A 23243-nucleotide genomic window follows, 5' to 3' on the forward strand; every position below is an offset into this window, starting at 1 on the left:
TCTGAGTTTCATAAGACAAATTCCAAGTCATAACTGTGAAACATGACAGAGAGTGACCTGCGTCGCCAAAATGGCAGCGAAATAAAGGAGTGTCTGCAATGATTTTTATAAGGACAGAATCTCAACATGGCACTGAAAGATCATTACCAGGCTATAAGAAATATAAAAGAGTCTTGACATGCATTAACAGGCTGTGCGATTCAAAAATATGTTTATTATTTGCGCTGTTTCAGCCAAATCCCTCAATGGTTCCACAAGCAGAACAAGCAGATGTTGGGAAATCTTTCCCAGCTCCAGCTCCTCTGCCATCTCGTGTTTTTGTTCACTTATTGAACAGTAGGCTAAAATGTCTGCTGAGTGTCCATGTTCCATACGTAATGTAGCCTACAGCTGACTGTGCAGAAAGAGACTGTGATTCTATGGCATATGCACACCTGAATTTGGATCATCAGTTTATGTTGATATGCTGAGTGTGTCTAGGTCTAACCCAATCACTCCAGCAGGCGTTTGGGAAAGTCAGCTGCGCCACCTGTTGTTGATATAGAAAAGTACAGCCCTATTGGCTATTGGCTTCAGTACATCGCCTATTATTTCACTGTATAAATTGCAAAACTTGATGTTGTACATTGAATAGCCTCATTAATTTTGGAGTTTAACACTATACACGTCCTCTGGGATTATGCAAAATAATGTGTAAATATTCAGCAGGTCCTATAGTCCACATAGTATGCTGAATAAGATCATTTCTAATTTTAAACTAAAACTTGTTCAACTAAAATAAACATTAATATAATACAGGCTAACAGATTTTGCAGAGGCTATCTATCCAACAGGGTATTTCTGCTACTTTATGATAAAATTGGGCAAGTTTGGAGCACCGTTTAGGAGAGGGGTCTTGTCTTTAGCTCACTGAGCAGGTGTCCCTTATACAGAGATATAGTCTTTGCAACAGTGTCCCTGGTAATTCCACCGATGGCCCTTGCATGCTGCATGTCATTCTCCCTCTCTGTCTCCCCATGTCCTGTCTCTCTACAGCTGTACAGCCCCAAAATATACAAAAATAAAAAAGCAAGTTAAATCCTGAGAAATAGGCTAAGAGGCTTCTGTCAGATTGTCAGAAAACGTTCAACAGGCCAAAAAAAGTCAATAGAGAAATTAAAAATTAATTAGAAAAACCCAACTCAATGTGAACCTTAGACTTACAGACTATAGAGCTCTCATTGCAAACACAGGCAAAAGTGGAATATTAACTCTAGGCAACAACAGGACTACATCAAAGGACTTTGTAACAGTGACATGATGTGGCTACAGTAGCTACCTACACGACCCAAACCAGCATCAGGACTATAGTGTGTGTGTGACTCCAACCTCCAACCCAACAATCAGACTATGTTCAGTTTGTAGAGGAGCAGCACCTATAGTCATAGTGGATCTGTACTGTTTTTCAGCAGAGCAGCAGCTGATGGGACGGTTCCCACAGACACAGCCCTGACTCAGCGTGTACGGACCCACCCCAGATAACACTGTAGTGTTTTATAACAGCGGCTCTTCTTCTGCAGCTCAGCCTCTCGGCGGATCAAGTGCCTCCAGTCAACGCTCCGTCAGTCATGGCTCTCCTCTCCGTCCTCACCCCTGTCCTGGCGGTGGTCCTGTGCCTGGTCGTGGGCTTCATGCTGCTGAAGCCACGGGACTCAGGGACCAGCTCGACCCCTCCGGAGAAAACTAAAACTAAAGCGGCGTCGAGACCGTGGGTGGACCAGGACCTGCAGGACGATACAGAAACCACAGCTGCAGAGGACGGTAGGAGCTGGAAACAAACTTTACTCATTGACCTATTGTTCCCATGGCGACGAGCAAGTGGACGTGACAATCACTCTAAGCGTCCATGCTCCACTAAAACCAATGGTTTCAAAGCCAGAAACAACAAGGACTTCATGTATTTGAGGGTCGGCCTTGTGGAGGTTGTGGGTATTTCTTGGGTATTGCGCGCCACGGTGGGGCACGCGCAATATGGGAGCGCGCACAGAAAACTTTACAGCTCTCAAGGAATTACTTTTGGACGCTTGAACTTGGCCTTATCACATTAGCATTGACAGAATCACAGCTATAGCCTAGTTAATCAATGATTTCAAATGGGCTGTAACTGAAGTGGTATTATGATTTTTCTATTCTGCCTCTTTTTAAAATTGACATTATAATGACAAAAATTAAAGCAGAAGTAAGCGATATTTTTGTGTTAATATAAGTCTTAAATAGTTATATCTTCCGACAGCAATCACTTACATAGAGAGTTTGGACCGAAACACGGGTCTGTCAGTCACTCTGCTCTGAGCCGAGGAGAAAACTTTTCTCGTATCCTACAAGTTTTATCCAATGAGGAGAGAGAACGGCATGAAGGGCTGTGTGTGCAGCCAAGGGATGCGCGTGGCGTGAATGTGGTGACGTAGGGACGAGGACTGTTATGGTGCGTTCAAGGCAACCCGTAACTCGTGTTTTTCCGACCTGTGAAGTCGTACCAGTTCGATCTGGTACGAGTTCATGGGTCGGAAGTTACGAGTGGCCGTTATAGTGACTTTCACAGGTAAAACAGGTCGGAAAAACACGAGTGGGTTGCCTGGAACGCTACAAAGTCGTAAGTTGTGACTTGAAGCTGTAACTTACGGTTTCAAAAGCCTGCCTGGAACGCAGCATTACCCAAAACGACTGGATCGCTTACTTCTGCTTTAATACAGTTAAGGGATATTTTAAGTGTTTTCAAAAATGTTATGGTCTATATTCTTGTAGCCTATGAGACGTTTTCCTTTTATGAGTCGAATTTATTATCTAAGTTAATATCAATCTTTTGTGATGCATATTTCCAAATTTGTTTGTGTCTAATGAGTTTAATTAAAATGGCTTCTGGTGCTGTGGACAAATGAATGATTGTAATTCTTCAGCTGTTTAGACAGAAAATGAATTGGCAACTCCAGTGAGAGTTATTTCACTGGTTGTCAAGCAAAGATGACAAAAATGATGGTTACAGCTTCTAAATGTGACAGTTGCTGTTGTTTTTCTTTATCATATAATTTAAATATCATGAGTGTTTAGTGTTAAGAGGTAAACTGATGATGTTATCATAACCTGAAGGCACAGAAATGATCAAAGCATTTTTTTTCAGTGTTTCATGGATGAAATCATTTGAATAGAATATTGTACACATTAATCAATAATGAAAATAACTCTTGGAGCTAACACTGAAGGTAATCAGTACACAAACACATCAACGCGTCACACAACAGCTCTCAGAAACATGTATTTGATCCTTGACTCTTATCTTCTTTTCAGATGCCTTTATCAACACTTTAAAAGTTTTGAATGTTCTTTTTCTTTTCTTTTCTCGTCCATCATCATTTTAGGGGATGGTGACTGGGTGGACAGCAATGAGGAGGAGGAGGACCTTCTCCATGTGCCCTACTCCCCGAAACGTTACACCGAGGAGACAATGCTGGAGAGATCCAAGGATTTCTACACTGTGATGAACCAGAGGAGGTCTGTCCGATTCATCAGCCCAGAGCCGGTCCCACGAGAAGTCATAGACAATATCATCCGCACCGCAGGCAAGTACCAGTGGACCAAGGACCACTATATATCCGCTGTGAATTAAATTAGATGCTGCTGTGTAATGATTTTATCTCTAATTCCTGTGTGTATACTGTATACCCCCTCTCCTCTGGGCAGGTACGGCCCCCAGTGGAGCACACACAGAGCCCTGGACGTTCATTGTGGTGTCAGATGCAGAGACAAAGCACCAGATCAGACTGATTGTGGAGGAGGAGGAGGAGATGAATTACCGTCAGAGGATGGGGGACAAGTGGGTCAATGATTTGGCCAAACTAAGGTGAGCACCAGTACCCCAAACCAGTAGCCTACCCTTCATTTAGATCAGTCACTCCAGGACCAAGAAGAAAGTTTACCCACACACACATCTCTCCTCTCTCACAACATCTTTCCTCCTGCAGGACAAACTGGATTAAGGAGTACTTGGATGTCGCGCCATACCTGGTTCTCATCTTCAAACAGACCTATGGGATTCTACCAAACGGCAAGAAAAAGACGCACTACTACAATGAAATCAGTGTCTCCATATCGTGTGGAATCCTGTTGGCCGCATTACAGGTAAAGGACTAAATCACGCATAGAAATACAGACCAACCCAACCCTGTTGTCCTGGTTATAAATGCAGTTATAAACCAGACCGTACAATAAGGCATCTGGTCAAGCAACTGATTGTGTTTCGTTTCTGTCCATTTGCTTATCAGAATGCAGGTCTTGTTACAGTCACATCGACTCCCCTCAACTGTGGCCCTCAGCTCAGGCTGCTCCTCAAGCGGCCGGCCAATGAGAAGCTGCTGATGCTTCTTCCTGTAGGTTACCCTGCTGCAGACGCCACTGTGCCCGATTTGAAACGCAAGCCTCTGGATGAAATCGTTGTGCACATCTGATGGAATCAATCCACAGAGAGAATAAAATGCAAAAAGCAAAGTATTTTTCCTTCATTGTCTTCTTTGACAAACACATTAGCCTATTAATATGACTTCAAAAGTTTTTATTTGCTTTTAGTCTTGCAGACAAGTTATAGCTATTGTTTAACGGCCTGCACCTTAAATAAACAATAAGGAAGGGGAAATCAGACAAGTTTGACCTGAATCAATGCAAACACTAAACATTTAACAAAGTTTATTAGTTTTTGTTTAGATTCATCATATAAACCGGTATAGTTTACCAACCATATCAATACTGGGGGATTTAAACTCAGTGTCGGCGCTGGATAAAGCCCATGGGTACAAATGTACAGACATTTGAAGGTCAATCACAGTGAAAAACAAACTGAAATCCTGATGGTTTCCAGAAATGCTGCCAAGAATGAAATAGCCTACAGTCTGTGTTCAGGTGTTTGCACTGGCACTGCTTGTGTAATTTATTATTGTAAAAACACAATGTAATGCCCCTGGATATTAAATAAAGACTTTGACTTTGTAGTAGGACATTTGTTTAAACTGTAATTAACAAAAAGAATATATAAATAGTCCTACAGCAATTTAATGATTTTTTGGAAGCCATTTAATTTGTTATGATAATGGATCAAACAAGAGCTGCACAAAGTTATGGCGGCTGTGTGCCACTTCTGTTTTCATGGGAGTATAACACTTCACCACATCTGAAGAGGGTTTGTCACTGTCAGGGCCGTTGTATAGGGGAGAAAGGTGATGATAATTCGAGGGGCCCAGCGCCCAGTAGGGCCCACAAAAAACTCCAGTAGTCTAATCTTTGTATGACTGAATTATTCTGCATAAGACCCTGACTAATACTTGAACAAGGCTAAATAAAAAATGATAATACATACGCACTTAGTCTAAGAAAAAAAGTGGAAAAGTCAGGGGCCCACTTTAGTATTCTTTCAGGGGGGCCCAGAATTCCTAGCAATGGCCCTGGTCATTGGTTTAACTTTTAACATTTCTATCAGAAACAAAAGAGGGAAAATTAAAGAAACAACAAATATTTCAACAAAATGATGACCTTCTGTAACTCTGAAATAAACATTGCTTCTCCTACTTTTTTGAATGTCATTTATTATTGATTTTATTGATTGTTCCCATTTACTATGATTTTTTAAGGAATTAGGAATTTATTTATTTAAAACAGGGACAATGCACAAAAACATTAATGTTGTAAAACAACAGAAGATACCTTGAGCCAGGTTGTAACAACATTTGCTAATTTCCACCTGTAGTCCCTGGGCAGGTAAGAAACAGACAGATAACAATATATTAAGAATGTTGAATAAAAGTGATATGATCTTAAATATTTTTTAAAAAAATAGACAGAATAAACTAGCAAAGGCAGGGAACAAGAGTGCCAAATCATGAAATGCACAATAGACTTAAATGAACAGCATATACTCTCTCTTATTCTCATCACACATTCAAACACAAGCACACACGACAACAGTCCAACTACTATCTCCTTCCCCATCCTCACCCTCATCTAATAACCACACTCATGCACATATTAATAACCAGACACATTTACATTGGATATCGATATTATTGGAATTATTGATTCTTTTTTTTCTTTCACATTTTATTGGCATGTAATTAATACGTCTGATTGTTGCAAACTGCCATCATCTCCTCCTTATTGCTCAAAATGTAATTGCGTGTCTGCACCACCTCCTCCGCCGCTGGGTGTCGCTGTCGCTCGGGGGAGAAGCGCTGAATCACCCGTCGAAGAAGCCGAGGGGCCCACATTGCGCAGGCGTACACCACGTACACCGATGATCACCAGAGCTCTGCTGCTACTGCTGCTGCTGGCTGGATGCTAGCTGGATGCTAGCTGGATGCTAGCTCAAACGGGTCTGTCAAGTAGTCCAAGTCGCACACATTTGCCTGGGCTTAGATAGAAGAAGGAGGGGAAGCTCAGCCGGCGGAGAAGAGAAGCAGGGCGACCCAAGCGCCGCTACGAAATGGCCGGGCAACAGTTCCAGTACGATGACAGCGGCAACACGTTTTTCTACTTCCTAACGTCCTTCGTCGGGCTCATTGTGATCCCAGCCACATATTACCTCTGGCCCCGGGATCAGAATGCTGGTAAGGCCCGATGTCTGTGTCTCTGAGCTAACTTAACTGAGCTAAATAATAACCGGACCACGGACAGCCACGGAGCAGCGTGAAGGGTCCACGGCGGCGTCTCGGGGCTGTTTAATCTGTCCGGTTATTTCTGCTGAAGGCTGAGGCGGTGCAGCCTGAGCAAACGGCTGGTGTGGTGACTCAATGTTAGCTAGTCCACGTCTCTCTCTTTCTGTGTGTGTGTTCAGAGCTTTAGTACAAGCCAGTCACTGTTAACACAATCTACCCAAACCTGCTTCACTCATTACCAGCCCCATTTGGCTACATAACCGCCTTAACTCCACTTATCTGGCTTGATTTTTGCCCGCTTCTTGTGGGTTAGCTTCACTAAGCTAAGTGCAGGCTAGTGCAGCTCAAAGCCTTGGTAGCTTAAAAAAAAAGAAAAAAAAAGCCAGCTTTGTCTGTGTGCTTTTTTTTTTATTGACCTGCAATATCCCTTATCTCTCAACAGTTTGTCAACAAAGCAGCATATCTAACATGGGTTATGTAAGAGGTGCTAACACACTTTATACAGCTGGTCCACTGGGAGTTGATAAATGACAGGTCACCATAGAGCTGAGCATGTTGCTAACAGCCCCAGATACTGATATCGTGATATAAGACCAAATACTGAATGGAAATGAGGTTAACCAAGCTATATTTATGACATTTATCAAATATTATTCACTTAAATATAAATATCTGAACCTATTTACTGTTTGAGGTGAACATACACTATGTCTCTCTGCTTAGCTAACGTGACCACAGTAATGATATTTCCTCTGTCTACCACTCCCCCCCCCCCCCCACGGATGTAAACCTAACTTCATGTACCACCACATCCTCAGTATTATTGATTGTGACTGGTTTTTGGCAGCGCTAATGTGTCGTTTATCTCTTTCTGTCCATCCTGCCTCCAGAACAACTGCGTCTGAAGAGCCTGAGGAGGGTCCATGGCAGGTGTCTGTGGTACCGGCTCAGGCTGATGAAGTCACAGCAGAGCATCGTCCCTACACTAAAGTGAGTATGATCAGTGGAGATTTTGTGTTTGTTTGTTTGTTAGTCTTAAAAAGATGCACACCAGTTGTTGAAGAGCTGACTTACCAGGACTTCCCCTTTTACAGAAGCTGACCACGTTCTTCTTGCTTAAAGTTGGACTGAGATGCATTGAGATGACGAGGCTCCTGTAAAAGTTTACTGTTATTTATAGATATCTGCGGTGCCCAAGCGCAGCCTATGATGGATTACTTTTCATGCAAATGTCTTGACACGTGACTGATCTTGTCTGTCAGCATAGTGGCAGGTTTCCTCTGGGTCTCCTTTGTTGCCTGGTGTGACATTGCTTTTATTGCTTCGGTGTGTGTGGCCTGCCTGAGCTGTTTGCATTGTGAAAGCTCAAGTCATCATCATCATCATCCACCATTGGCTGCTGGAGCTGCTCTCGATTGCTCACTCAGGTTCCAGCTGGACAGAGTTTGTGTCTGTGGTGTGAAGATGAGACATGGGGGCCGTGCTGCTGCTGCTGCTGCTGTTGCTGTTGTTGTCCGTAGCGTGGACAGATTCGCATGTGCGTGTGAGGAAGTGCTTGTTTTGATTAATTCAGGGCGCAGGCAGGTTCAGCTTGTGATGTTTTCGTGTGTAAACCTCTCAGTGACGTGTGCGGTGGTGGTTGGCGTAAACACTGCGTCGCACTGTTTACGTTTCTCTTAGCATGATGACCCTGTTTTCAAAGTGTTGTTTGTTCATGCTGTGTGTGTCTGTTGGTTAATGGTAGACCCGCACGATATGAGCAAAATGTCAAAATGTGTGATGACACTGTTCAATATTGACGATATGACTTGCAATGAATAAGCAAATGGTTAATTGTGCATATTTATCCATACAGTTCCCTTAGTCTTTCTGCTTTAATAGGGTCCCTAAACCACTGAATAGAATAATATATACGAGCATATCTTTACTGAACAAATTGCACATGAGTAATCAATCAATTAAACAAAACATTAATTTACCCCCTCAGGCCTCCTCTCCGTACTCATCGTGTGTTTATTGCGCATGTTCCTCTCGCGATGGCAATGAAAATGCGATTAATCCCTCGTTAATGGAAACATGGGTGTTGGAGAGCTCTTGGCCGCCTCACTCTCCCCATCTTCTCACACTCATTTGCCTCCTCGTCTCAGTGTGTCTGTCTGAGTATCTCGTCTTTGTTCTGTCTCTGCCTTTTCATCTGTTAAGCTTCGTACTTCCACGTTCCACTCCTGCTCTGTCACTAGAGCCACATCCTGTTTTTTTTATCGCAACATTAATCATTTCTTGATTTGCATCACCTGATTATTTGTGACAGAGGCTGTTAAGACGTGTTACACAGTCACTTCAATCAAATAGATTTTCTTTTAACTTTCTTTCAAAAAAAAATCTTCATGTTTCCTCTCGGCTATGGTATCATAATGATGAGTGTTTATTATGGGGATCCATCATGTATTTTTCTGGTTGAGCTACTCAGACAACTCTGAGGCGAGTGAGTGGTTGTCATGGCAACACATGCTGCAGAGCGGCCCATAGGGGTTTGCCATTGTCATGGAAACAAGTTCAACTTCCATGTGTAAATACTAAACAACAATAATGTCAGAGTTTCTAGGCAGTAGGTTAAGATGATTTAGGGTTTAGTGTTTTAATTACAACTTCATGTTTGTGGCTTCAATGCTCAAAGCTGGTTGAAGGATTGGATCAACACATAGTCGTGATAATTGTACGCCATAGTGATAAGGGGTTGTTGTCTTTGGATCATTCAGATCTTTGTGTCTTAACATTTTTTTCTTCCTGTTTGTCTGTTGATGTTTTCAGGAAAGCAGCCTTGCTGTTTGGATGGGCTGTGTTCCTGCTGCTAGCCTACAAGGTGTCCAAGCTGGACAGAGAGTACCAAGAGTACAATCCATATGAAGTCCTCAACTTGGACCCGGTAAACACACACAAAATGTGAACAAATGATGTCCTTAAGGTTTCTGTATTTGAATCTGTCTGCTCAAGATATGAAATCATTTCTTGAACAGGATAAAACATTTTATCCCTCTGGACTTTGATGACTACAGAAGAGTTGCATTTGACAGTATTTGTTATGTATGGCTGGGTTTTGGAGCTGCTATAATTATATTTCTGTCTCCAGGGTGCATCTCTGTCAGAAATCAAGAAGCAATACCGTGTGCTCTCACTCAAGTTCCATCCTGACAAAGGTGGTGATGAGGCCACATTTATGAGAATTGCCAAAGCCTACGCTGCGTAAGTGTCAGTCATGTCTCGATTTCACAACCCAGACCACAAAACTGCATCTGCCATCAGTGATGAAAGCAGTCGTCTCCTGCAGCCCAGCGTTTGCCATCGATCGATCCATTTACCTGTGTCTACTTGTTTTTCTTTTTCCACACAGTCTGACCAATGAACAGTCCCGACAGAACTGGGAAATGTACGGCAACCCAGACGGCCCAGGAGGTAAGAGACGATTCCCTCAATCCCACAGCAGGCTTTCGGGTTTTTATGTGTTGACACACCTTCTGTGCTTGAAGCTGGTGAGTCAGCCTCTTATAGCAGTGAACGTGTTTAACAGTGGAAGATGGATGGAAACAACACGGCCCATTCATTCCGGTGCGAGCTGACACCCAGACGCCCGTGATGAGTGGCTCGCACTTTAGCACACGCATTCACCGATCCAAAAATAACATTTTCTACAGATTTTGGGACTTCTCTGTGGTTCAGATTCTGTGTATTATAGCCATGATTGTTGAACATCATAAATAATTCATCATAGTTTTGAAGATGTTACTTGTTAATGAATGTAAATGTTTTTGTTTCTACGGTCGCCACTAACATGCAGATGGAGATTAACCATGAAGCTGAAATTTTCAAGCAGCCCAGTGCTGTTGCTGGGGGGGGGTAGATACTGCAATATGTAACCAGTGTGTTTTGTGTCTGCCTTTATAGCTACCAGCTTTGGTATTGCCCTGCCTGCCTGGATTGTTGACCAGAAGAACTCAATGCTGGTACATAACATCTATTTATGTATATGAATAAGTAAATAAGTTTAGTTTTAACAGATAAATTTGGTTTTTGTATTTAACTGGCAGTTAATCAATAGACTATAATTTTATCCAGGACTAAACATGTCTGGTCTGATAGTTTTTCTTTTCCTTTGCAGGTGCTGTTGGTGTACGGCCTCGCCTTCATGGTCATCCTTCCTGTCGTTGTGGTAAGAGAACGTGTCCTATCGTTTGCTTTTCTTCCTTTTATCCCATTGGTATTTCAGTTAATTTATTCTCTCCTGCATATTTTTTTTTCCTTCTTCATCTTAGGGCACATGGTGGTACCGCTCCATCCGCTACAGTGGAGACCAGATCCTCATAAACACTACCCAGCTCTTTATGCATTTCATGTACAAGACGCCAAATATGAACATGAAAAGTGAGTATCCTCTTCGATTGATGGTTCGGGAGACATTTATGATGAGCAGTGCATTGATTATATTTCTGAACCTTTAGATTCTGGTCATCCATACTGATCTGTACTTATGTTATGTCTGAATCTGACCTGCAGGGCTGGCCATGGTGTTGACTGCAGCGTTCGAGTTCGACCCTCGCAGCAATAAAGAAGCCACCATAAGACCAACAGACAATATTGAAGTGCCACAGGTAATAACACGTACCGGAGTTTAATAAGAAATGGAGGTGCAGTGTGTGTGTGTGTGTGTGTGTGTGTGTGTGTCTGCTAAACGACCCATCCCGTCTCTGTTGCAGCTGATCCGTGAATTAGGAAATATCAACGTGAAGAAGAAGGAGCCTCCATTCTGTTATCCTTACAGCTTAAAGGCCAGGGTGTTGGTGCTTTCTCACCTGGCACGCATGGATGTATCGGAAGAGTTAGAGGAAGGTAAGAGACAGAAAAATGAAATATGTGACATTTTTACTCATGTAGTAGGTTATAAGTATCTAATTATTCTTTAGATTTCTAAAAATGGAAAATAAAACATGGTCTAATGATGGAAAAAAATGTATAATTTATATCTGTATTGGGGGACTGCCCTCAAATTTTATACCTAAAAAGTCCAAGCTTTTATTTGAATGTATAATGATAAAAGAGATTTCCATTTTCATAATAATCAAGTAATATCTCATATGTAATATAATCAGGTACATGTGATTTAGAACATGGTGTGTTTCTGTTCCCAGATCAGAGGTTTGTGACGAGGAAGAGTCCAGCTCTCCTGCAGGAGATGATCAACGTGGGCTGTCAGCTGACCATGATGGCCAACAGCAGAGGAGGTACATGCATTTTACTATGCTGTATATATTGTGTACTGTATATATCCACCACCACTGCTGAAAAAACAGCACACGTTGTGGTTAAAGAAGTAGTTCGGTGTACTGACACTGTATTTTTATGCTGTGTTGGGTTTTTATGGCATGTGCCTAGAATTTTTTCAATAAGTTTTACTGGTGCTAAATCAATATTATCTATATTTGAATATATGAAAACAGAAGGGAACTGTGTATCTATTAAACTACACTAAACAGTGTTTGTTGCATCTGTTTATAGGCAGCATGATGCCTTGATTAAGTTTGTGAATTAGTGCTGATACCCTGCCTCTGTCCAGGTTTCCATGCTCCTCGTCTGGTAACCATAGAGAATTGTATGAAACTGACCCAGATGATAGTGCAGGGTCTGCAAGAGTCAAAGTCACCACTTCTGCAACTGCCCCACTTTGAGGAGGAGCACCTCCGCTACTGCATCTCCAAGAAGGTACCTGCCGCATCTCTCCAGAAGTGCGCACACACACACGCTTTGTAGATTTTTAAAGTAAATATATAATTTAATTTGTCCTCTCCTCTTTAGTATAAAGTGCGGACCCTTCAGGACCTGGTGAGTCTCAAGGACTCTGACAGGCGCAGCATGTTGCGCTTCCTGGGGGAGGAGAAGTATGATGAAGTCATGGCGGTGCTGGGCAGCTTCCCTCACATCACCATGGATACCAAACTGCAGGGTCAGTCCTAAAATACACAAACACACACTTTGTTTAGCTCCCTTTGGCTTTTAACACTAATTTCAAATCAGTATATCTGTCACTATAGAGACTCCACTGAAGCACAGCCTTTGTTATTCCAAGCTGCTGTTACTGATAACCATGTAGTATAGTGACCATAGCCTGACATAGTATGTAGTATTGGTTTGTAAACTATATTTCAGTGTGTTTTTCAAGCAACCTGATCAATAACTAGTGAAACTGGTATGTTTAACTGCAAATCTTTGTATATATATTTAGAGGTTTCAAGTTCTTTTTCCTCTCTCTCTGCAGTCCTCGATGATGAAGACAGCAATAACATCACAGCAGGCTCTATTGTCACAGTAACTGTCACCTTAACCAGAAAACGGATGGCGGTAAGCGAGGATTACATTGGGTTAAACAAGGACATCATTTCATAGAGCATACATCAGTGAATCTAAGTGATTTATGATGTTGCTGCTGTGTGCACGCATTACCTTGGATGACCACTAGAGTGAGCTGCTGACTTTATGGCTGAAAAGCATAAATTCACTATACCTGTGTTTGTGTGTGTGTGTAGGACATGTTTGAAAAAGAGCAGGAGTCAACGCCTTGTCCAGGAGAGGAGGCTGCCACCACAGAGGAAGCAGTAAGAATAACAAAAAAAATACACTCAGACAGTCCCATTGAGCCATAATTAAATGTTTATTTATTCAGGAAATCTTGGCATCTTTACCTAATCCTAATCCTAATGTGACTGTTTGTGTTTTTAAAGCCAGGAGACTCAAGTAAAGCCAAAACCAAAGTATGGCAGAACAAGAGTAAAGGGGCTAAGAAGACAGCCAAGTCCAAGAAGAAAAAATTAACCAAGAAGAAGGCAGCTCCGGTACCTGCCAAAACCAAGCAGGCCAACGGCAACGTGGCAGGAAATGTGCGTATGCGGGAACAGCCGACTTGTATTGTCACATATTTACCAAAGCTAAGCTTCTTCAGTCTTTAATTCTTCTTATGGATGTTGCAGGAAGTCGTCGCTGCGACATCAGCGGCAGCGGCAAAGGAGGAGGAGGACGACGCCTCAGATAAGGGCAGCGAGTCGGACGAGGGCGAAGCCAACAAGGACTCTCCCAGCGAGAGAGACGACGACAGCGACAAGCAGAGCGACACAGAGGTGGACGAGATGGCTGGAGACGACGAGGAGGTCAGGAAACTTGTTGGTGATGGGATGTGATGTAACAGAGTCGGCGGCACAGTTGTCACTCCTTCCTGTTGCATCGTTACTCACAGACACCATTTGTATATTTTAAGTGGAATAAATGTTAGAAAAGCACCAGCTCCAACCTCTCGTTGTTCACATCTGACCGTCAGGAGTGGGAGGCGTTGCAGCAGAGCATCCAGCGGCGGGAGCGAGCCCTGCTGGAGACCAAGTCGAAGGTGACGCACCCCGTCTACAGCCTCTACTTCCCCGAGGAGAAGCAGGAGTGGTGGTGGCTCTACATCGCCGACCGCCGGGATCAGACCCTCGTCTCCATGCCCTACCACGTCTGCACACTAAAAGACACAGAAGAGGTGAGCTTGTGTGTGTTATTATTTGTCAGTGGATATAAAAAAAACCAGTGGCACAGCCTGTTTGGATTAATCTGTTTATAAAATCGCATAAAACTCAGACCTGTGACATCCTCAGATCACTTATGTTGTCCAACTAAAATTAATCAAATTTCATAATGATTTAAGAAAAAGTCACATATCACATATTCCATAATAATTCCCTTAATTACTGTAGTGTCATTCACTATGTTTTAGCACTGGTTAGAATATGTCACACTAAAATGCATAGTATACTATGACTTATACTATAATCCTATATACTATAGTATATATAGTATAGTCTTAATAAGTTACAGTGTGTTTACGTTTCTTGTTTCCTGTGCTCCGTAGCCACACATCCTGTTGCCAGGCAACCTTTTGCACTTTGTCGTTAGTTCCTCGGAGCAGCCTGTGTGTGTGTGTGCGTGCGAACGCATACAGTACGTGTGCTTATTTTTGCACCATTTGCACCTCTGATCCCACCGTTCCCCGGCGGCAACGAGGACTGACGGCGAGGTAAAAGCTTAACGAGGCCTGCGTGACCAGCTGTACGCGGCTGTGAAGGCAGCAGGTGACCCCAGCCGGGCGTTTAAACGGCTCACTGTCTGGCAATCAGCTATTCTGTCGATTCAACAATTCCTTCTGTTGTTTGTGTTGTGAGATTGCTCGTACGCTGCGTGTTTGACAGTCGCGCTTTCTGGGGGGGAGGAGGGAGGGAGGTAGTGCACCGAGGCCGCTTCCATCAACAAGGCAGGGCAGCGAACTGCCGCTGTGTTCGCAGCTCGTCCTCCACTCACGCGCCGAATAATAATTAGCCTCATTGTGCTGATAATTAGATGTTTGCCATATGTAATTGTGCGGCATTGTAATCACAGCTTGAGGTAATGCTGCTCTAATATTTACAGTTGGATCCCGTCATCATCATCATGTAGTGGGTCATTTGTGATTACCTACCTACCGCACAGCCAACTAGATGATCAGGCGTCACCATCAACATTCAGCAGCAGCATTTTTTGACTTTTTTTGCTTTAGCTTCATGCATGGAGCGACACTAATTCTTAGATGTAATACATTTGTTTGTGTGTGTTTGTTCCTTCCCAGGTGGAGCTCAAGTTTCCAGCTCCCTCCAAAACAGGCAACTACCAATATTCTGTCATCCTCCGCTCTGATTCCTACCTGGGACTGGACCAGATCAAACCACTCAAGGTGACAAAAAAAAAGCTGTGTGTGTATGTGATTTCATGTAGAATCAATGTACTGTAGACTAGACTGCTGAGCCATTTCCATTTCCAAAGCCAAATCAGTGTAAATTGTCCTGGATATAAAGGGTTCTTTTCCTGCCAAGGCGGCTGGGACAATAGGCCCACCACCCACAGAAGCTCACTGAACAATTGTGTTAATTGCTGCCAAGGTGTTGGGAAGAAGGGGATCCGTTAGAAGCCAAACCAGAGAGAGAACTGTTTGTTTTTGTTTGTTTGTGTTTGCGTGTTCGCACCACCTGTTAGACATGTAGCCAGAGTGCACTTCAGGTGTGAGCAGCTAATCGGCAAATACTGTGAAACAGTGATCTTAAATTCTGTTTTCTTCAACACATCTAAGCTTTGAATAAAGACCATGACATTTTTTTAAAGATTTTGAACATTTTCCGGCACGATTTTTAAAAACCACCTCACGCAGTTCTGAAAATAGACTTCTTTCCCACCAGCAGCAGGTTTCTATTTCAGTTGAGAATTTAATCAGTTACAGTTAATTTAGACGAGCCCGCTCCAGCACACGGTCTCTGTTATGCTTTCATTTCACAGATGGGAATTCAACGTATTCAGTGTGATTTACAGTTAAAAGAGAAGCGTTGCAGCCTCTTTTGTAAAACAGTTCAACACGTTCATTTCCACTGGCAGTGAAACAGTACAGCACATCTTTTTTATAGCAGAAACATATTGTTGTACTGACCCTAAATGTTTAAGGGCTAGTGTACAAATTATCACACAAAACACCAGTTTCATGCAGGACTGTGATCTGCTCAGTTACTTTTGTAAATTTCAGATGTGAGCTGGTGGCAATGACATGATTTGTGCCTCAGTCGACATTTTTGAAAAGAAAAACCCAATCAAATCCACTTTATTTATATAGCACATCTTTTTTTCTGTTTTGAAAAAACATAAAAGTTTACCAAAGTGCTGCACAATGACTAACATACAGGAAATAGACAACAAAATGGTTAAATAAACATGTAATAAGAATTAAATAAATAAATAAGAGCCATTAAAGGACTAACTGATTAAAAATACAATAAAATGAAAATAAAAAGACAAAACAAGAACAGAGGTCACACAACTCTCGTGCTGAGTTAAAAGCCAAAGAATACACAACGCGATCTAAAAGTAGGTTGGGTGGGGGATATTTTTATTTCTAGAGGTAGTTCATTCCACAATTTAGGAGCCACCACAGAAAACGCTCATCACCTCAGGTTTTTAATCTACGACGAGGAAGAGCTGATCAGCCAACCTCAGGGATCGTGAGGGAGTGTAGACATTCAAAGTTTTTGGAAATGTATAATGTTAAAAAATAACGGTCTGTCTCGTGCAACTTTTCATTTTTATGCTGAAGTGAAAGTCGATCACAGCCAGTTGTAGGACAGTTGGGCTGAAGGTTCAGCCATGAGGGGTCGACTGTGTCTTGATACATCCTTGATATTATCACAAGTTGTGGGTCAGATTCTCTATAGGTTGTATTCATAACCGCTCCATATACCCGTCTTCTCATTTGAAATTTAAAGGGATAGTTCAACATTTTAGTAAATTGGCCCATTGCCATAATCCCTATAGTCATAGCAGTAGGTTCATTACCTTTATTTATCGGTGCGAGCCATTTTTAGAATGGTGGAGCAGGGCCGCGAGAAATCCCATGAGCCTCCGTAGCATAGCTCTGAGCAGCTCGCGGCTCTGCTCCGCCGTTCTAAAAACAGCTCACACCGATAAATAAAGGTAACGAACCTACTGCTATGACTATAGGGATTATGGCAATGGGCCAATTTACTAAAATGTTGAACTATCCCTTTAAGGCTGTTCCATTGGGCTGAATACAATATTCACCAGCAGAAGTCTGTGAACTACACTAGTTCCACATCTCAAACTGTGTGCGTGTCCTTTGTGTCTCCCCAGCTGGAGGTCCACGAGGCCAAGGCCATGCTGGACAACCACCCGCAGTGGGACATCCCGGACACGGAGGAGGAGGACGAGGAGCAGGAGGACAGCGACGGCATCGAGGAGAGCGAAGACGACGACGAGGACAACGACTGAAAACGCGGACACACATAACGCGCACGTGCATACACACACGCTCAGCCTTCTCCCATGGACTGGCCACCCACGCACTCCTGACCCCACAACAGCACTCAAGAGCAGTGAACGAGGAGCAGCAACGCCCCCCGCCCGCCACACACACACAAACACACACTCAAACACACACACTCTGGATCATTGGGGACAATTTATACACTCAGAGCCCTCCTCCTCCCCCTCCTCCTCCTCCTCTTCTTCCTCCTTGTCCATTTAACCCTTACAATGACATGGACTGTGACCCCGCCCCCTCCCCCTTCATCTCCCCTTTTCTACAGAGACTTGTTCCTTCACTTTCCGTTGCTGGCGGAAGAAAATTCTGTGAATACTTAACCAGGCCCGTGTGTGCAAGTGTGCGTGCATGTGAGTGTGTGTGTGTGTGTGTGTGTGTGTGTGGGTAAGAGGGTGTGTGTATGTGTGTGTGTGTTTGTAACCTTGTATGTGTTTGTACAGGTATGAAAGGTTGACACACTGTGGACTGGAGGACCTATTATCTGGGCTCTTTTCTCGAGGGGGAGAGGGGGATGTATAACAGCTAATTCTGTTTGCAACATTAACAAAAAAACAACAACCACACATGACTTCCGTACGGAAATCGTGACTTTGCTCTCGCTCCTAATTTTTAAAAATCACTTGGCACCAATGTTTTCCACACCAATGATACTTTCTATTGTACACTTAAACTGCAGAAGTGTGAGCTTTATCCCTGCTCGTCCGGGATCACATCCGAGTCAACCGTTGGGACGTTCGCTCCGCTCAGTGCACAGGAGCACGGTTCAGTCTCATCAGTTTTCATGTTTTGTTTTTTCTCGTTTTATAATTTCTCTGCTGTTACACCAGCCAGTCACTTGTATGTACTTAATGTATGTCGAGGAGGACGACTACAGACAGATGCTGACGTCCAGTCGGTTCCGTCGGCGATGCCTGTTCTGCCCCTCTCATCCACATCAAACTGTATTTTTCTGGAAGAGACGACTGTTGGTTGAAAGCAGGTGGCTCTGGAAATGAATTGCAACCTCAAGTGTAGTGAGGGAACAAGACAAAACGGTGTTGCAGTGTTAAAACTTCTTTCTTCTTCATATACTACACAAAAGTTGTGAGTTTTCAGTCAGTTCTAAGGGGCTCAGATACTGGTATATAGTATATATAGATATATACATAATCAAGGCTTTTCAGAGAAGTGACTTCCTTACTCTTTCTCTCTTTTTTTTTTTTTTTAATTTACAATTGTAGCACATTCCAGTGTATACTCATTGTCCAGAAAGGCCTTACGAATACAACTGAAATACTACAACATACACGTCTTTGGGTGCTATGCACCAGTGGTTCTTGGGAGAGCAGATAAAAGTACATCTAGTTTTTTGTGTTTGTAAAAATCAACAGTATTTTTCCTTTGTTTCAGTTTAGAATTAGCCTCTTAGTAGTAACTTTAAGCTCCTCAGTCGTCGTTCTACATATCACTGATCTCGCCATGACAAAGTCACCAAGAAGTACAGTTTTGTCAGGTGAAAAGAGGGTTTGCAGTCAAGAGTGACAAATGTCCGGCCCCGTGATGAAAGGGATTGGAGTATGAGGTCCCTGACACACACACAAACACACATACACACATGCAACACTCGTGATCTGAAAAGTGTCTCGAACAAAAACTTGTTGAAAGTAACTCGTAGTGTAAGTCAAAGCATATTCTGTCCAGCACCATCTCTATTATTTTTTAATTTTATAATTGCTGCCATGCCATCAAATGTTTTTTTTTGTTTTGTTTTGTTTTTTAGTCTGAGGAATACAAAATCGTTCTGACCGGGGAAATCCCAGATTCATTTAAATTTTCTTTTTGTTTGTCTCAGTTCAGCTGTAGTTATAACAAATGTACCACCTAGACAGGTCTCTGTCTCATTTTCTTTTGTTCTAACTTTTGTTTTTACATCTGTTAGTTTCATGAGTGGGGGTAAAAAAAAAAAAAAAAAAAAGAATATCAGAGCTTCCTTGAACGGCTCTGTGGGCTCTCACTATGTTGACACCTTGACGGTTTATTTTTAAAATATATATATATAAAAAAGTCTTTCACTAAGAATATCCACACAACGGTTAATTGCTTCTGTTTCGGTATATTTCAGTGTGTCATGTTAGTGTGGGAGAGAGAAAGAGAGAGAGAGGTTTGAATATCTGCGGGCATACTCTCCCAACACCACATACACACTCACAAACAAACTGACATGTGCGCACTATAACCTCTTTCAATTGTGTTCAAAGCAGGTGTATGCTAACAGGTAATATTGTACTCTTGAGTATTTATCGCTCTGCAATAGAATGTAGCATCAGTGATTTACGCTGTGTGGAAAAATAAAACTGCAGTGAGGTTAAATACGACAACATCTCTCCCATGACGGACTTTGTCCAGGCGACAGGCCAACAAGTCGTCTCAGTTTGGACAAACTACCCAATGACTATCTGCCACTTTTGTTTACAAAGGAACTGTCATTGTAAATGGAAAAATATATTATTTGTATTTAAAATCATTTCAAATAAAAACTTTTAAATGACATGGTTTCATTTTTTCCCTCCCTTGTGCTGTAGGTGGGTGATTAAAAACTAGTATACAAAATTTCTGCAAATGGGGAAAATAAAAGTCTTGACATTTTCTTGTAATCTTTAAAGCAGAAGTAAGCGATCCGGTCGTTTTGGCTAATGCTGCGTTCCAGGCAGGCTTTTGAAACCGTAAATTACAGCTTCAAGTCAACTTACGACTTTGTAGCGTTCCAGGCAACCCACTCATGTTTTTCCGACCTGTTTTACCTGTGAAAGTCACTATAACGGCCACTTGTAACTTCCGACCTGTAAACTCGTACCAGATCGAACTGGTACGACTTCACAGGTCGGAAAAACACGAGTTACGAGTTGCCTTGAACGCACCATAACCGCCCTCGTCCCTACGTCACCACATTCAGGCGCATCCCTTGGCTGCACCAGACTGGCTCTGGCTGCACACACAGCCCTTAATGCCGTTCTCTCTCCTCATTGGATAAAACTTGTAGGATACAAGAAAAGTTTTCTCCTCGGCTCAGAGCAGAGCAGAGGGACTGACAGACCCGTGTTTCGGTCCAAACACTCTATGTAAGTGATTGCTGTCGGAAGATATAACTATTTAAGACTTATATTAACACAAAAATATCGCTTACTTCTGCTTTAAGTTGTGTTAAAATGTTTGACCATTTGAAACCCCATTAACCAAATTCATTGGGATATTAATTGCAATCAGTGCCGTTGTATAGGGGAGAAAGGTGATGATAATTTTAGGGGCCCAGCGCCCAGTAGGGCCCACAAAAAAACCCAGTAGTCTAATCTTTGTATGACTGAAGCTTAGACCCTGACTAATACTCATAGTAATGCTGCATTAGCATCGAAACAAAGTAGGCTAAATAAAAAATGATAATACATACGTAGTTGAAAAAAAATGTGGAAAAGTCAGGGGCCCACTTTAGTATTCTTTCAGGGGGCCCAGAATTCCTAGCAGCGGCCCTGATTGCAATAATATGAGTTTGACCTGTAATTAAATCTTTGTGATCATGGCTTAACTAGACAGGTGTGGAGCTAATTGTGCATTGAGCTTATTTGATTAAAAAATGTTGGGGAACTTGCTCCACCGAGTTACACATCAGCCTAGCTTTGTTTCTTACTCTTGTGACCTTGTTTTGTGGAAGGTCCTGTCAGGTTGAAAAAACAGGAAAACTGACATGCGTGTTCGTTTATTCCAAGAGAGGACAAACAATGACGTTCCGGTTAACTATTTATTAAATTGGATCATCAAACGAATCAGATACAAAAAAAAACCTCTCCTGTTCAAGAAATCGCAGTCCACAAGCAGTTAGCTGCAATCATCATCCCAGGAGAGCGAGAATTCTCTGTCATCTGCTCAAGACAAAAGCGTTTTTTTTAATACTACGCACTATGTGTGTGTAATTACAGTAATTCTTTTTGGTCAAAAACAGGTGGGGAGTGGCTGTGGTTTAGACTTAGACGTTGGTGCCCTCAGGCTGGCACAGGTTGGTCCCATCTTCCCAGCACTCTCAAACCTCTGGACCTGAAACACAACAAAACCCTCCCTACTCTGATGTAAATTTTCCATCCCAGAGGGTCCAAGGCAGATAATACAGATCCTCTTCCTCACAATTCACTTCACTTCATTCAGCAGGGCTCACAGGCCTCTCATCCTCTGCTCCCTTCGGCCTTGGAGATGTTTTCCTTTCACTGTGGCTCTGTGTGCTCTCAACTTGCCTCTGAATGATCAAACAGATACTGGTAGTACTCATTGCATTATGAATTAAGCTCTACACAAATCTTGGTTTGCTTAGGCTACAAGTTTCAGTTGTCTTTAAACTCAATGGTAGTCAAAAATATAAGACACAATAGGTTAATTAAAACATGAGACTAAACTTAACCTAAACTGAAAGCATAAACATATAAATCTTTCTATATGTCCTGGCTCCTCTCTCTCCATGTGTTAACCCTTCCTACCACGGCGCTAATGCTTGACTCCCTCTCATTCTTCAACAGGACACAACAGCTCATGTATAGAACAACTTACATAAAGACAAAAGTTTCACACCACTGACTAACTTGTTTAAATGGGTAAAATGTGTAAGTGCAATCTACTAAAAGTTTTAAAACAATTATTAGTGAGATATATTCAGTATCAGTAATGTCAAAGTGGAGAATTAAAGTTCTGGTGATAGTCTACTGTCTAACTGTGTGCAGTTTGGCCATCTGAGTAGAGACAGGTTCAGCTTTATCTCATCAGTCAGTAGCCTAAGACAATGGTGTTCTGTTTTATCTGTTTGTAGGCACAATATCAAACTCAGTTAGTAAAGGCAAATATTCAGTGTTTAGACAGTTTTCACCCTAACAGTCCCCACATCAAAATCATGTTTTAGACACATGCTTCATACTATTCCTTCATAAACTGGGTCTTAACAATCATGGCTGCCACAGCAGCTCAAGATAAACCAACTGAACAGGTGAGGGAATTCCCTGCCAGTGGGGTTTTTTTTTGTTGTTGCAAATTTAGGGTAATACTGTAGAGATAACACACATCTTTCCAGGATATGCTGCAAATTTTTTTTTATGGAAACTACTGGTAGCATAACCTATTTGTGTTAGCAAAGTGAAAAAAGAGGTGCAATTCATTAATAACAGGAAACTATACACTAAATTTCGTTACTTTATCAGGACTCAGCTAAAATACACGTCTAGCTATTTGAGTTTCAGTCGGTAGCTTCTGTTTTATTGACGTGTCATAGTTTCTACCAAACCAGTGCAGGTAAATGAGACGCGACCACCACCTCCCTCTTCCACCTCCTCCTCCTCCTCCTCCTCCTCCTCCCCCCAGTTAACGACTCTCACTCACGTTTGTTTCCCACTAACTTGCGCCCTTGAGGATGTTACAACTCTCTCTACCACTAAAACAAAAAATCTACGAGCAAAACGTATTGCGGGTTGTTGAAACTGTTCCTTCGTTTGCCGACGCGGTGCTCGCTCGCTGCCCTGCCCGCATCTGCAGGGGTGGAACCGGGACTGATCCAGGCCGACGGTCCTGCTGGTGCTTCCGCTCCACATGCACCGGCTCACGGTCTGAACGAAGCCGGAGCTCCCTGCCTG

General features: G+C 42.5%; 2 protein-coding genes across 2 annotated transcripts; both read left to right on the forward strand.

Annotated features, from left to right (window-relative positions):
- The first annotated feature begins 1393 nt into the window (after positions 1 to 1393).
- iyd (iodotyrosine deiodinase) lies at positions 1394 to 4522 on the forward strand. The gene is made up of 5 exons (XM_085770831.1): positions 1394 to 1800; positions 3396 to 3596; positions 3718 to 3877; positions 3999 to 4155; positions 4299 to 4522. Exons 1-5 carry the CDS (start codon positions 1608 to 1610, stop codon positions 4479 to 4481), a joined length of 894 nt encoding a protein of 297 aa, XP_085626957.1. The 5' UTR covers positions 1394 to 1607; the 3' UTR covers positions 4482 to 4522.
- Positions 4523 to 6283: 1761 nt separating this feature from the next.
- On the forward strand, positions 6284 to 20131 carry sec63 (SEC63 homolog, protein translocation regulator). Its single transcript, XM_085771285.1, has 20 exons — positions 6284 to 6626; positions 7565 to 7664; positions 9486 to 9600; positions 9805 to 9917; positions 10066 to 10127; positions 10617 to 10675; positions 10831 to 10881; positions 10985 to 11093; positions 11226 to 11320; positions 11426 to 11558; positions 11858 to 11950; positions 12283 to 12428; positions 12522 to 12669; positions 12982 to 13064; positions 13250 to 13318; positions 13445 to 13600; positions 13691 to 13867; positions 14035 to 14235; positions 15355 to 15459; positions 17415 to 20131. The coding sequence occupies exons 1-20, from the start codon at positions 6503 to 6505 to the stop codon at positions 17550 to 17552; spliced, it is 2277 nt and encodes a 758-aa protein (XP_085627411.1). The 5' UTR covers positions 6284 to 6502; the 3' UTR covers positions 17553 to 20131.
- The last annotated feature ends 3112 nt before the right edge of the window (positions 20132 to 23243 follow it).

Source organism: Trachurus japonicus, chromosome 24, assembly GCF_045865225.1.
Source record: "Trachurus japonicus isolate A0001 chromosome 24, Traja_1.0".
NCBI lineage: Eukaryota > Metazoa > Chordata > Actinopteri > Carangiformes > Carangidae > Trachurus > Trachurus japonicus.

Bases quoted from the DNA above. Each gene is read 5' to 3' on its own strand.
- sec63 (XM_085771285.1), top strand. From the start codon at position 6,503: ATGGCCGGGCAACAGTTCCAGTACGATGACAGCGGCAACACGTTTTTC. The intron at 6,627-7,564 runs GTAAGGCCCGAT...TCCTGCCTCCAG, and splicing joins GCCCCGGGATCAGAATGCTG to AACAACTGCGTCTGAAGAGC. The intron at 13,065-13,249 runs GTAAGCGAGGAT...GTGTGTGTGTAG, and splicing joins TAACCAGAAAACGGATGGCG to GACATGTTTGAAAAAGAGCA.
- iyd (XM_085770831.1), top strand. From the start codon at position 1,608: ATGGCTCTCCTCTCCGTCCTCACCCCTGTCCTGGCGGTGGTCCTGTGC. The intron at 3,597-3,717 runs GCAAGTACCAGT...TCCTCTGGGCAG, and splicing joins CAATATCATCCGCACCGCAG to GTACGGCCCCCAGTGGAGCA. The intron at 4,156-4,298 runs GTAAAGGACTAA...TTTGCTTATCAG, and splicing joins TCCTGTTGGCCGCATTACAG to AATGCAGGTCTTGTTACAGT.